The sequence below is a fragment of the Zingiber officinale genome, chromosome 7A (assembly GCF_018446385.1).
Source record: "Zingiber officinale cultivar Zhangliang chromosome 7A, Zo_v1.1, whole genome shotgun sequence".
NCBI lineage: Eukaryota > Viridiplantae > Streptophyta > Magnoliopsida > Zingiberales > Zingiberaceae > Zingiber > Zingiber officinale.
The window spans coordinates 121,809,141-121,822,700 of NC_055998.1; the positions used below are offsets into that span (position 1 = coordinate 121,809,141).

The 13,560-nt window shown below is 44.4% G+C and overlaps 1 protein-coding gene and 1 pseudogene across 1 annotated transcript; both read right to left on the bottom strand.

The window, feature by feature from the left end:
* Nucleotides 1-3,359: 3,359 nt before the first annotated feature.
* Nucleotides 3,360-7,336, bottom strand: LOC122002268 (AP2-like ethylene-responsive transcription factor AIL1). The gene is made up of 10 exons (XM_042557386.1): nucleotides 7,216-7,336; nucleotides 5,707-5,922; nucleotides 4,939-5,521; nucleotides 4,783-4,865; nucleotides 4,654-4,662; nucleotides 4,486-4,574; nucleotides 4,314-4,387; nucleotides 4,194-4,244; nucleotides 4,037-4,113; nucleotides 3,360-3,963 (listed from the first exon to the last, which is right to left on the bottom strand). Exons 2-10 carry the CDS (start codon nucleotides 5,909-5,911, stop codon nucleotides 3,476-3,478), a joined length of 1,659 nt encoding a protein of 552 aa, XP_042413320.1. The 5' UTR covers nucleotides 5,912-5,922; nucleotides 7,216-7,336; the 3' UTR covers nucleotides 3,360-3,475.
* On the bottom strand, nucleotides 5,937-7,371 carry LOC122002269 (annotated as a pseudogene).
* Between the last annotated feature and the right edge of the window lie 6,189 nt (nucleotides 7,372-13,560).

The following is a 13,560-nucleotide window of genomic DNA, read 5'->3' on the forward strand; positions in this document are numbered from 1 at the left end:
CTGGTGAGTGAAGCCAGGCAGTGAGAAAGTCCTAACTGGGATGTTAGGCAGTGTGGAAATCCTGGTGAGTGAAGCCAGGTGGAAAGTCCTGGTGAGTGAAGCCGGGCAAGGGAAAATCCAGATGGATCAGGGATGATCGGACTTCTGGTGTTGAAAAGTCCAAGTAGGTCAAGGGAGTGATCGGATACTTGGCACGAAGAGGAAAATCCAGATGCTAGCAGGTCAAGGGAGTGACCGGATGCTAGGCATGATGTACCAACAGGTCAAGGTTGACCGGATGTTGGTGTGGAAGCCTTAGGTTTAGGGCTGAGAAGTTTGGATCGGACTGCAGACCGATCCAATGATACATGGCTCATCTGATCGGTCTGGTGACCGATCAGTGACCGATCAGTATGCTACTGATGGTTATCTGATCGGTCTGGTGACCGATCAGTAAGCGAACAGAGGCGAAAAGAAAGCAGGCTGATCGGTCCACAGACCGATCAGGCCATGTCCTGATCGGTCTGTGGACCGATCAGAGACGAGCATCGCGAGAAGGGGAAAGGAAGGGGATCGGTCTGTGAACCGATCCACCTCCTCTCTGATCGGTCCACAGACCGATCAGAGACGATCCACCTCTTCCCTGATCGGTCTGCAGACCGATCAGAGTTCTAGCCGTTGCGACGCAACGGCTAGTTTCTTCGCTGTTTCTTCTTCGCAGGTATAAAGGGGCTGAGGGATTCTACAGGGCTTCTTCTTCTTCCTTCTGGAAGTACTCTTCTGCCTGAAGCTTCTGCTTCTTCTTCCTGCTGAGCTTTGTTGAGCTCGTTGGGTGCTAAAGCTTCGCGTGAGCTTCTTCCTGTTGCTGGTTTTCTAGCTAGGCTTGGATCCGAGAAGCTGCTGCTTCACCAGGGTTCCTGCTGACTTCAAGAAGGCAAGCAAGTGTTGTTTACATTTCTGTTCTTGTTTTCTTGTTCCTATTTGTACTCCTATTGCTGTTGCAAAGATTGTGGTGAGGTTTCTCCACCCACAAGGAGTATCTATTAGCCGGGTTTCCGGGGACTCATCCACCGACGGATTGGTAGGCTTCGTCCACCTTACGGACACGCCGAGGAGTAGGAGTTCATCTCCGAACCTCGTTATATGGTTTATCTTTCTTCTCCTGTTTTCTTTCTACTTTGTATTTCCGCTGCGCTAACCTAATCGTAGGAAGAAACGAGAAAGATTGGGGTCGGCTATTCACACCCCCCCTCTCTAGCCGTACGAAGGATCCTAACAGTCATTACATCAAAAAGGGAAGATTATTGGTGCAGGTTGCACTAATAATTTGGTTTTGATATATGACAAATAGGTTAAATTTATATGTATTGGTTGTCTAACTACTTTACCAAGTGTGCAGGAATTGACTGGATTCAGGGACCTGACACCAGGCTGAAATCCAGCTAGGTCCGCGGGGCTCGATAGCTGGTGCGAAGTCCAGATAGGTCTGCGGGGCCCGATATTTGGCAGGAAGTCGGGTTGGGTCAGCGGGACCTGACAACCGGCTGAAGTCCAGTTGGGTCTGCGGACCTGACAACTGGCGGGAAGACCTGGTAGTTCAGAGACAAATCAAATGACTGCAAGTGGTAAGTGAAGGTAAACAACTGGAGGAGAGATCTAGTGAAGATGCGTTCCCCGTTGAGGGAATTGTAGGTATCGATCCAACTTAGGTCCATTTGGGAAACCTAAGTTGAGATCTTGACTAGGTCCTGGTCTCGTAGAGACAGGATCTAATTAATACTCACATTTTATCATATTGTGCTAACTCTGTTTTGCAAGGTAAAATATATTTTTTGATTACCTGGGCTGAACAAAAGGATCCGGGCACCCGGAAGGAGTCTGGACACCCTGAGCAGGCTCTCCCAGCGGGTGTTAAGGGCGCCCAGGCGATCCATGTGTTCGGACTTGGTCCAGGCGCCCAGAACCGAAAAATCATCTATAAGCTGACGTGGATCACGTTGATTGGCTGAGCCACATGGTCTAGGCGTCCAGAGGGGTTCGAGGGCTCCGGAATGGACCTATTTAAAGGCCTTTGACCTGGAGCTTTACAACAACAATTGCGACAAGTTTCCTTCTTGCTCAGTGCTCCGAAAAAGCTCCTACAACACTGTGAAGCTCCTCCAACAACCGGCGACTCAGATTTTCATATTTTCCTTGTTGTCGGTAACCTTGTTTTTTGTTCCTGTACTTATCTTGTAACACATTTTGCGAACTATTAGTGGATTGCCCAATGAAAGCACTCGACGAGTGTAGGCCTTGGAGTAGAAGTCGTTGAATGCTCCGAATCAAGTAAAACAAACTTGTGTTAGCGTTGTTTGTTTCTTCTATTTTTCGCTGCATAATTTCATTTTTAATTCGAGTTTTTCAACGATCGCTATTCATCCCCTACACAATTAACACAAAAATCACATCCTCGGTTAGCTATCTCTACGATTTTTAGACAGGATCACCAATGATTTAGGCTGCATTTAGACATGGATTTTTTTCTAAAATTTCCATTTTGAAAAATGAAAAATTTAGAAAAACGGGTTGAAATTATTATTGAGTTCATTTGCTAATGAAATCAAACGTTAAAAAAATTAATTCAGGTAATGATAATTGGTTTGATTGCGAACGGGTGAATCACTAGAGAGTAACTATCATGGAGAGAATTCCTGATAGTAGGGTGGTGGAGCAAGCTTCTTAGATCTTTGCAATACTCAAACGTTAAGATTAGAATGGGGCCAAGACAGACCTTGGCATGATGACTCTGACGCTCAATTAGAAAATGGATTGATAGAGGAAAATCCTAAAAAGTATAAAAGTTTGAGATGTGTAATATGCGAATGTCTGTGCCCACTGAAGTAGGCTCCCTTTTATACCTTAGCATGAACCCCACGTTTAGGTTGTGGGGCTGCCACGTAAGCCTCCACGCACATCCGAAGGTATCTAAGCAAGGCAAGCTGAGAGAGTCGCGTGTGACTGAACCGATCATGAAGTCAAGTGTGGCTGAGTTGAGGGAGTTGAGTGTGGCCGAGCTATAAGAATCATGAGTGGTCGAGCTGAAAGAGTTAAGCATGGCAAAGCTGAAAGAGTCGAGCGTAGCTAAGATGAGGGACTCGGGCATGACTAAGCTGGAGTGAAATCCCTCTTGAGCTTGTCCCAACATACCGGGACGTGTCTTGACCTATCATGCCGACACCTTTCTGCACCGCTTGACCCGTTTTAGGTTCGCTTTGACCATAGCTGATCCCCTTTTCTCCTCAACTTACAACTCAACTTGACTTTTGATGGACCTGATGGTGCCACGTGTAGACTACTTATCTCCACCAAATCAATAACAAGATTTCAAAATTCGGTCATTTAAATCTGCAATGTCATTTAAATCTTATTGCTATTGCTAGTAGACTTACACAGCTCAACTGCAGTGAAGTTTCAGAAATTGCAAGCTTCCTCATAGTTGCCGTAATCTTTGGGTTCAATTATTCCACTGGGTAGACGCTGGAGGTTGCTGGCCGGCAGCCACATTGGTGGATCGTGCAGCCGCAGCCGTCCAATTGGCTCCGCCGCAACCATCCCCGTATTGCCCATGTTCGTATTTCATCGCCGGAGGATAGAAGAACCCATGAGAATAATCTCCATACATGTTATGGTAGGAGACATGGCGTTTAAAACTCTCCACTGGGTCATTGCTTGTTGAAGGCCAAGCAAACGGTAATGTGTCTAAGGTCGCAGCATTATCCGGCTTTGAATCCGGTGGTGGAGCGTTCGACAATTCATCAGCACCTGACTTTGTGTGAGTGGTTTCTTTTGGCAATCGTTTTGCTAGATCCCCTCCAATAAGGTGGGAGCTCGAGCAAATGAGTTTCACATCGTACTTACTAATGTCGAAGTTTGTCACTGCATTTGACCCTCTGAACTTGATCGTCGCGATGTCATAGGCTTCTGCAGCTTCCTCTTGCGTGCCTACCGAACAGATTAATGCAAAAATAGAACGTTCCAAGATTGAAATTAAGAAGTTTCCTGTAGAATAACTCACTGAAAGTGCCAAGGTACAAGTCCTTGTTGCCTGCCACTCTACCAATTCTAGCTTGCCATCTCCCATGCTGGTGGTGCCTATGAACATGGAGGAAAGAATGGTCAGAGATGAAGCAAAGAATCGACTTGAATGTGCACTTAATTTACGATCGATCGACCTTGTCACTCCTCGATAAACAGATGCCCCTCTAGAGAACCCACTGCTCTTCCTGAACATATAGAAAGATGATAAGAAGACACATATAATGGATTGAGCATAGAGACGCAATGTGAGTAACCTTCGCAAATTGGCAACAAACTCTTGTCTAGTCATGTTCTTCATCGCTTGGAGCTCCTTCTCGTAGGTGCTGAGCTGCAACAACAAGTACTAGGATCATCCTATGAATTCAAGTGACAAAGTGGAAGACTAAGATGCAATGAGGTCAGGGAAGGAGATTTAGTTCCCCTCACCGGGAAATTTGTGTGGGTTGTCGGTCCCCAGTACTTGATCGCCGCCAAATCATAGGCCCTCGCCGCCTTTTCTTCTTTGTCATAACCTCCTTCAATTCACAAACATCGATCGATACATAAAAGGCTAAATGGAAACCTGAATCCCCTCAATTTGACATTTTCCCTTACCTAAATAAACTGGGCACCGAAAGAGAACAGAATGAGGATATCCAACAAGGATGCCATGGAAGAACAAGAACAGGTCAGAAATCTTTCCTATACTTGAAATTTTACGGAAAAATTCAACTCGAACGATACCTTGTCTTCCTTTTCTCAACTGACCTTCCCTTCTACAGCTATTGTCCCATAGGTGGGCTTCATATCGTCCTGTCCATCGATGCCTAAAACACATATCGATAGTAGTTATAAACTGTCACAAACATGATCAGCTAGCTATATTTCAAAGTAACCAACCTTGTCACTCCCCTATACTGTGAGGTTCTCTGTCCGAAAGTCTCGATAGACTTGCGGGGAACCAATCCACTGATTGCCCATTTTCCATTCAGGAATTTGGGATCAGTAACAGCTTCAACAAGTTCATGGGAACCCATCTGAAAACCAGGGGTCATTGAAAGGCTTAGCGATTGGGACTCGTTCACCTCTGCCGATTGTTGACGGAGCCATGACTTCATGCCTGAGATAGAGGTTGAGCCTTGCGTTCCTACATTATAGATATCATTGGCAGCGAAGGCCGGCTTGAGGGTCTGAGGATCATGAATTGAGTGGCTAGAGTGGTGATGGTGGTGGCAATTCGAGTGTATGGAGCGATAAGAGGCATCGACATTCTCCATGGTCGGCAAACTCTCAGCAATGGCAGAGGAAGGGGGCATGTTAACATTGATCTCGTTGCCAAAATAGGAAATTGGCTGGTGCTGCCGGGGATGGTTCTCCTCATTGGAATTCTCAGAGTAGCCACCCAAGAAATCCTCAAGCTTTGGCTCTTGTTCATCCGGGTTTGGGCTGGTGCGGGCGCTCGCAATTGCATCATATTTCCATTCTTCAGAATGCAAGCACCATTGATACAGTCAATGCACGTGTAGAACACTAGATTTATTCACAATAAGACGTCTAGATTTACATACAATACATAATTCCAATCTAAAACAAAAAAAAAATATTTTTCTCCAAGAAAATTGCCTCATGGATCTATATACATATATATATCCCAAGAACATTACTCACCTGAAGCTTGAGGCTGCAGCAAGGGTGACTCCATGAGGCAGAGGGAGGCATCAGAGCTGAGAGGCATAAGAACAAGAGGATCAACACCACCATCTCTTCCTCCTCCTCCTCTACCACCGCCAACTCCTACGTCCCCTCCACCTCCGTCAAATTCTTCCTCCTTGGCGGAGAACAAGGAGAAGCCCAGCCAGCTGCTCATCTCCATCGTCTCAGAACCTAAGAAAAGGAAGCAGAGAGCTAGATATATGAAACGGGTGCGCAGGGGGGGGCAGTTTACAAACTATTCCTCACATGTGCTTTGTTTATTGCACGTAAGTAGAAGATTAAAGCTGTGGGAATCAGAGATTGGAATTGAATACGCAGGTGTTGTGAGGGTGCCGGTGGTGTGCGTCCCGGAGCGCGCAGAAGCCAGAGCCCAGAGGGGCTGCTCTGCAGTCTGCTCTGCTCTGCTCTGCTCTGTAACCTTCTCGGGGGTCGTTCCATGACAACCTTCGTCATAGATACGTTTGGCACCACGGGAGCTACGGTCACCGCTCGCCCTCCTTAAAATATTCAATTCTTTTTTTAAGACATTTTACTAGAAATTTTTGATGTTATCCTACCGAATTTTGACATCTTACTAGCAAATTTTCGAATGTCCATCAGTCTATTTCATCTTAAACTAACTTGCGTTTAGAAAACTCACGAATCACTTAATGATTTATCTAATATTTGTCAATTGCATTTGGAGGTGAATATTATTGATATTTTCGACTTGATTGTAAAATGCCCAATTCGAATTGAAGAAATACGTTGTTGTCATTCATTTTGCCGAATTGGGGCTAGGGCTTGAGATAGATCCCCATAAAGATAAATGGGGACACGCAGATGGGTCAGGTTCAATCTATCGTCCATCTTCGTTCCTCATCCATCTGCTTCCTACAACAATGGCAATACAACAAGAAAAGCATGAGAACTAACTTGGTTGAGTTGATCTCTCGTTCGTTCCATTTTAGATTCATCCAACTAAAACTTTAGTCCATTCTTATTATCTGATAAAGGTTAGCAATGGTGAAGTAGCCTAATCGATACACCAATCAAAGGCTTCAAGGATGATGCTTGCTAATTGCGACGGTTTAGTCCAAGCTACAACATCAAAGTTTATGGACCAAGAACTTGGAACTCGGAATCAAGACTTAGCTTTTAGATCTACAATGCAATAGTAGCTTGGGGGAAAACGAGAAAATTAGATGAGTGGGTAAGAAATTGATACAAATGCCTGGATGCGAGCACGACGGCACCGCCGGCACCGCCGGCGGCCTAGGTTTTCTTCTCGGCGATCTTCGATACCAGCTTAGTCTTGACGATAACCGTGCGATTGGGTGGGTACTCGAACCGGATGACGTCGATCAGAGGAGCAGAATCGCTGCCGACGGCCGGATCCTTCACGGCGTCGGGAACGAGGGATTGACGATGGGGCAGAAGAACTAGTTGCGGAGGCGGTGGAAGTAGCGCATACTGAGTACTGACCTTACAGTAACAGAAGTAACCCGGATGGCAATTGCCGAAGCGGATGAGGTGACGGCGCATGCCGCCTGCGTACCCGCGGCCGCCGGGATGCTTCCTGTGCTTTCCGAAGCGCCCGCATCCGGCACTCACATGACCTCCCTTCTTCCGGTTCTTTCTTCAATCGGGCTGCCATCGCCGGCGATCCTTCGGCGTTAGGGTTGGAAATGCAAGGAGAGCGGAGCATTTATCCTCCCAGCGGTTTCTGGATGTCTGAAAAGGTCGAATGAATGCGGACCGTTCGATTGGCCCAATAAAGGCCGACGTAAAGAATCATGGTCCTTTTGGGGCTCCATGTCCAAAGGATTTATCTACCTTCCAAGTAAATAGCAACTTGTTATCTCAAATGGTTAAACGGTTAACTTTTAATTAGTTGACCTCGAGTATTTAATTTATATCGATTAATTTAAAATCATCAGTTCGATCTTCTAACATTTGACGATAGATCTTATCCGAAAATGGATGAGATGGATGTTAAGGATGTGATGTTTCTACTAATCTCCTGTAGATTTTTCTCCCGCCTGCAATACAAATAGTGTCAGTGTTAAGCCAGGAAAGGGGTCCCCAATGATGATCCTCCGACGCTCAAGTCAGTCTACGACAAAATAACAAGAAGTAAAGAGAACTGTAAAACAACAGTAGAAATCGCGTGTAAAGCATACCTCTGTCGATGTTGGACCTCCCCCTTTATATAGAGCTCCGGAAGAGGACATGCACGCTTCCCAAGGTGAGCACATGTCTCAAAACTTTCCCTGAAAAGATATATCAGTAAAGTGTCCCTGATATAGTACCTTAACGGGTCGAGCATATCTCTGAAGTGACAGTGGAAGTTTCAGCCATACGATTCTCTATCTGACCATGCCGCATATCAGCGGCACAAACTCCCAAAAGGATGTCAAAAAATATCATGCTGTGTCTATTTCTTAGCCAAGCAGAATAGCCGCTCAGTCTGAACTCCCTTGTTTGCGTGTTGTGTGTTGTCGGGCAGAGCGGGATAGTCGCTCGGTCGGAAGTCCACTGCCTGTGTATTGTTTGCTGTCGAGCCGAGCAGAATAGCCGCTCGACCGGAAATCCTCTGTCGTGATCTATTGCTGGGGCGAGCGAGATTGCCGCTCGGTCGGAGGCTCGCTATCCGTGTGCTCGGTTGATGTTGAGTCCGCTACTCGACCGAGTGGGGTAGCTGCTCGGCTCGACTTCTGCACGTCATTCTCCCTTAAGCGTCGGGTGTTTGGATGATGTATCGAAGTTAACGGCGAGATTGGGGTCTTCTCACTGATCGGGGAATGTTCCGTCCGATCGGCCAATATCATCTACTTGTTAACCGTCTTGACTTTAACCTCTACCGTGATAACAGGATGGGATTCCGTCTCATCATCACATCATTGATCTATCAACTCAATGTTTTTAAATCAATCGTCTATTTTCAAAAAAGGAAATTGCATTTCAACATCAAGTTCATTGCACCAATTGAAGTAATCTTACAAAGTTGAGCATAAACGAACTCATCGTTCGTTTTTTTTTCCATCCTCCCCTCTCCACTAGGAAGTAAACACACAGAGCTAAAATCCAATCAAGGCAGTTAATGGACGCTTGGGTCAGTGCGCAGAGCGAGAGGCATGACAAAAGTGCACAAATAATAAAATAAGAAAGAAGTAATTATAAAAGCGCTTTTCCTATACAATTTTTCAGAGTGAGCTTAGGAGCATGGCCCGTGTCCATTTTTTATTGTTGGATTTAGGCTCCGAATTAAATTTTTAATATTTAAATTTATTTAATAATCAAACCAAACCAAATAAATAAATATTCAAAATTTTAAACTTATTTAATTAATTAAAAAATTTATATTTTTAATTTTTTTTATTGTTCGTTGAAGTTAAAACATAAGATTGTTGGCTCATTTAATTTATTTATTTATTATGTTTATAAAATTTTTATTAATTAATATAATTTATAAATTTTATTCTTGAATATAATTTATGAATAGTTGATAGAATTTATTCATGAAAATTTAAAAATAGGGAAAAAAATAAAAGGACTTTCGAAATTAAAAGAAATATAAAATCAGCGTCATAATATTATATATATATATATATATATATATATATATATATATATATATATATATATATATATAAACGTCCTTAGGTAGATCATATTATTATATAAACGTCTTTATTTATATATATATATATATATATATATAAACGTCCTTGGGTAGATCATGTTATATATATAATAACAATTATCCATTGGGTAACTTCTACTGAAAAGTTTTTACAGCATGCAGATCGAGATAGATATTATAATGTGTTTAACATGAGTTTATGATTTAAGAAGTATACAATGTAAAAGTTATTCAATAGCTATTATAAAGTGTAAAAGTTACTTGGTAGTTGTTGTAAGTATCTCGAGATAGTTTTAAAGTGGTTAACCTGGTTAAGTTAGATCATATTATGTCATATCCTTATGTCTAAGTGTGTAGAAACATAGGAACACAAAAAGTCTAGCAGAAGACGTAGGTAGCGAGAAAGAAAGTACGGGAAGCAAGTCACGGGCTCGGTGCATCCGAGGGACGAGGTGCTGTGAAAGAGTACACCAACGAACGAGGTGTTGTGGAAGAGTATACTGGCGGACGAGAAGGATGTGTGCGACGCTTCCGAAGGACGAGAAGCTAGAGCGGAAGACTACTCGAGTTGAAGGTCAGAGTTGAGTTCGGATGAGCTCAACTTTAGATAATCGGAGAATCATCCAAGTGACTGGAGCAGTAGCCAGACAAGTCAACATAGAGTTGACTTGTCCAGGCACCCAGACCAATCCAGGTGCTCGAACCAGCCTAGATCAGAATAGGCTCCTCTTTCGACCGTAGCGGTGAGGATAACTTTTGGAGTCCATGTCAGCACCAATCCAAACGCCCGGATCGATCCAGGCACCCCAGCAAGGATAAATACCTTATCACAAAATCATTGCGAAGAGGATTGAGGTGACCAGTGGAGGCACCCGGACCTAGTCCAAGTGCCCGAAGATTGCCACATGATCAAACAACTATTTCATCTAGTGAGATATAAATCAAGCTCTGCTCCTCTTAGTTAAACACAACACTTAACCATGAACATTATACTTTCATTTCAATACTCTGTAGTTTCTTTTTTTTTTTTTTAACGCTGTAAGAGACTACTGTTGGAGGATCGGTGGCCGGCTTGAAGGGGGGTTGGATAGACGGCACCCCCAAATCACTCGCTTTCTACGTATTTGTTAGCTTGCGCAGCGGAATACAAATAAAAACAAACAAGCTAAACTAAATACAAGACAAAGAAAGGAAATACAAACCAAACCGCTAACACGTTCGATGTAACGTGGTTAGGAGATGATGCTCCTACTCCACGACGTGTCCGTAAGGTGGACGATCCCTCAATCCGTCGGTGGATTAGTCCCCGGAAACTCCGGCTAGCTCAACCTCCTTGTGGGTGGAGAAACCTCACCACAACACTCACCAACAACACTTGGACACAAGGGAACTTTGAGCACTTTGGTGACTACTAATTAGGCCTTAACCAAGTCTAATTTCGTCGCCTTGGCCGGCCATACCAAGCTCCTTCTTATAGAGCTTGGAACAAATCAGAACCTGATTTGCCCGTTACCAGTCGACTGGTCCTTGCACCAGTCGACCGATGCCAGCCCAACGGCTCTCCAACGGCTATCTACCAGTCGACTGGTACCAGGACCAGTCGACTGATCCCAGCCATTTCGGGCACAGAACCTCTCTGTGCTTACCCCCAGTCGACTGGTTCCAGTACCAGTCGACTGGTTCCAGTACCAGTCGACTGGTACAACCCTAAACTTAGGGTTTCCCATCCCGAGTACATTTCTCTCGCACTCGGACCCTCACGACTCACTTGACTCTTCTTTTGCAGCCTTGACCTCTTGCCTTCAAGCTTACTTCCTTTGGCTCTCGTCCCTCGGATGCATCCAAGCCCGCGGCTCATCCCAATGCCATCCTTCGCGTATGCCTCGAAGTTGCTTCCCTCGGCCCTTGTCCTCGCTGCCTTGTCCACGGTCCCTCGGATGCTCCATCCTTCACCGTACCCGAAGCCGTCAACCTGAGTCATATGTGTCACCTGCAGTCCTGCACAACTCAAGTACACATATCAAATAACAAGGGTAAACCTAACTTAAACCCTTTGCCCAAACACCAAAACACATGGTCCCGCGGACCATTGAGATTGCTCCAACAATCTCCCCCTTTTTGGTGTTTGGCAATACGTTTAAGTTAGGGAAAACAAATAGCAAAACAATATGCTAAAACAAATGGACTTACGTTGCCAAGGCTACACACTTGGCAACCGCCGAATGGACTTACGTTGCCAAGGCTACACACTTGGACTTACACCGCCGAATGGACTTACATTGCCAAGGCTACACACTTGGCAACCGCCGAATGGACTTACATTGCCAAGGTTACACACTTGGCAACTGCCGAATGGACTTACGTTGCCAAGGCTACACACTTGGCAACCACCGAAACAATGCACCAAGCATTGGAACCTATCACAAGGCTCCCCCTACACTTAAGCTCCCCATTGAGCTAGGATTTTCCCACAGGAATTTTTAAGAACCTATCACAGGGCTCCCCCTACGCAAAGGCACTAAAGGTTTTCCCAACTAAACCTTAATTCTCCCCCTTTGCCTAACATACAAAAAGTTCTCCAACAATATCCCAATTGTTGAAAATTTATCATCCAAACTGACCCTAAACTCATGTATTAATCCCCCTTGGATCCCATACATCTACGCGAGTTGACATGGTCACAAACCAATGCTGAAAATAGTTTCAGACTGGTATCAGTCGACTGCCCCAAGTGCCAGTCGACTGCCCCCTTCGACACAACCTTACAGAACCATTCTGTGGTCGAAAAACACTGTTACCAGTCGACTGGTATCTGTACCAGTCGACTGGCACCCTATTTCTGAAAAAATCGGCATTTTCAGGCCAACTTCAGAAATGCACCAGAAATTCCCTAGATCTCCAAAAATTCTCAAATTTTGTGGAGAGGTCTATTGTACCATTGTCTACTTGGGAAAAATACATTACAAAACGTATCTATCACCAATCCCAAGATTAACACAAAATCTAAAACTAGCTACATGGTTCAATTGAACCTCGACCTAAAGTCCTAGTTTTGTCTTCTTCTTGATGTATTTGCCCATACCAACCCACAATGCATCCCTAACATTGGTTTATATGGCATCTATACATCCAAAACCATTTATTATGCTATATGAACCCCAAATGTCATATTTCTTGCATGGAACATAAACCATGTGTGCCAAATCCCTAGGTTTGAGACTCAAGTCCGTCTCTAAACCATTTGGCACACTCCATGGCTCCTCTAGACTCCCAAGTAGTACCCACCTGAGATCCATTGGCCATGGGTCCCAATTTGACTCTTTGAGCTCCCCCTAGAGCTCTTAGCCTTAGCCACCTCCCTAGGTGACTCATCCACAATGGCTAGGCCACATCGGTCCATCCCCGGTGACACTTGGCCTACAAACGTAACTTTCTTAACCTTGGACACCTTGTCCTTGGTTAATTTCTTCTTACCATTAAATGGCTTTTCCTTGCCATAGTCATATGCAACTCTAGCATAAGACTTTCCCTTAGCCTTGGAGGACTCTCCCTTGCCATGATCATTTGTCACCCTAGCATATGATCTCTTATTAGCCTTGGAGGGACTAGATCGGTATCCCAAGCCCGATCTATCATTGTTGGGTTTTTGGCTACCCAATACCATATTTAATCTCTTAGATCCAATAGTGAATCTCTTAAGCAATTTCTCCAAATGATCAAGCTTTGCCTTCAAAGCTTGATTTTCCCTTTCTAGGTTCCTAAACCTAGAATCAACATGTCCACCTTGGACATTCCTAGACCTACCCTTTCTAGGCATATGTCTCCCCTTCTTGGGATTAATGTCTTGGTTCTCTATTACCTTCTTCTCCTTAGGTAATGAGAATTTAACTTTCCTAGGTCTATCATGCATAGGTCTCCTAGGGTTATGATCGATAATTACCCTACTCCTATCATGATATTTGAAACCAAAATTTTGAATGGGCATATAATGATTAACATTATTTTTCCTAGCATGCATGGAGGAGTTTAAATTTGAATTAACCTTCAAGTTAGGGTATACCTCCCTTACCCTTGAAGCTCCCCCTTGACTCTTGCTTCTCTTCTTCTCCCATTTCTTCAAATGCGCCAACTTCTTGATTTCTTTCTTCTTTGGGCATTTGGTGTGGTAATGACCCCGCTCACCA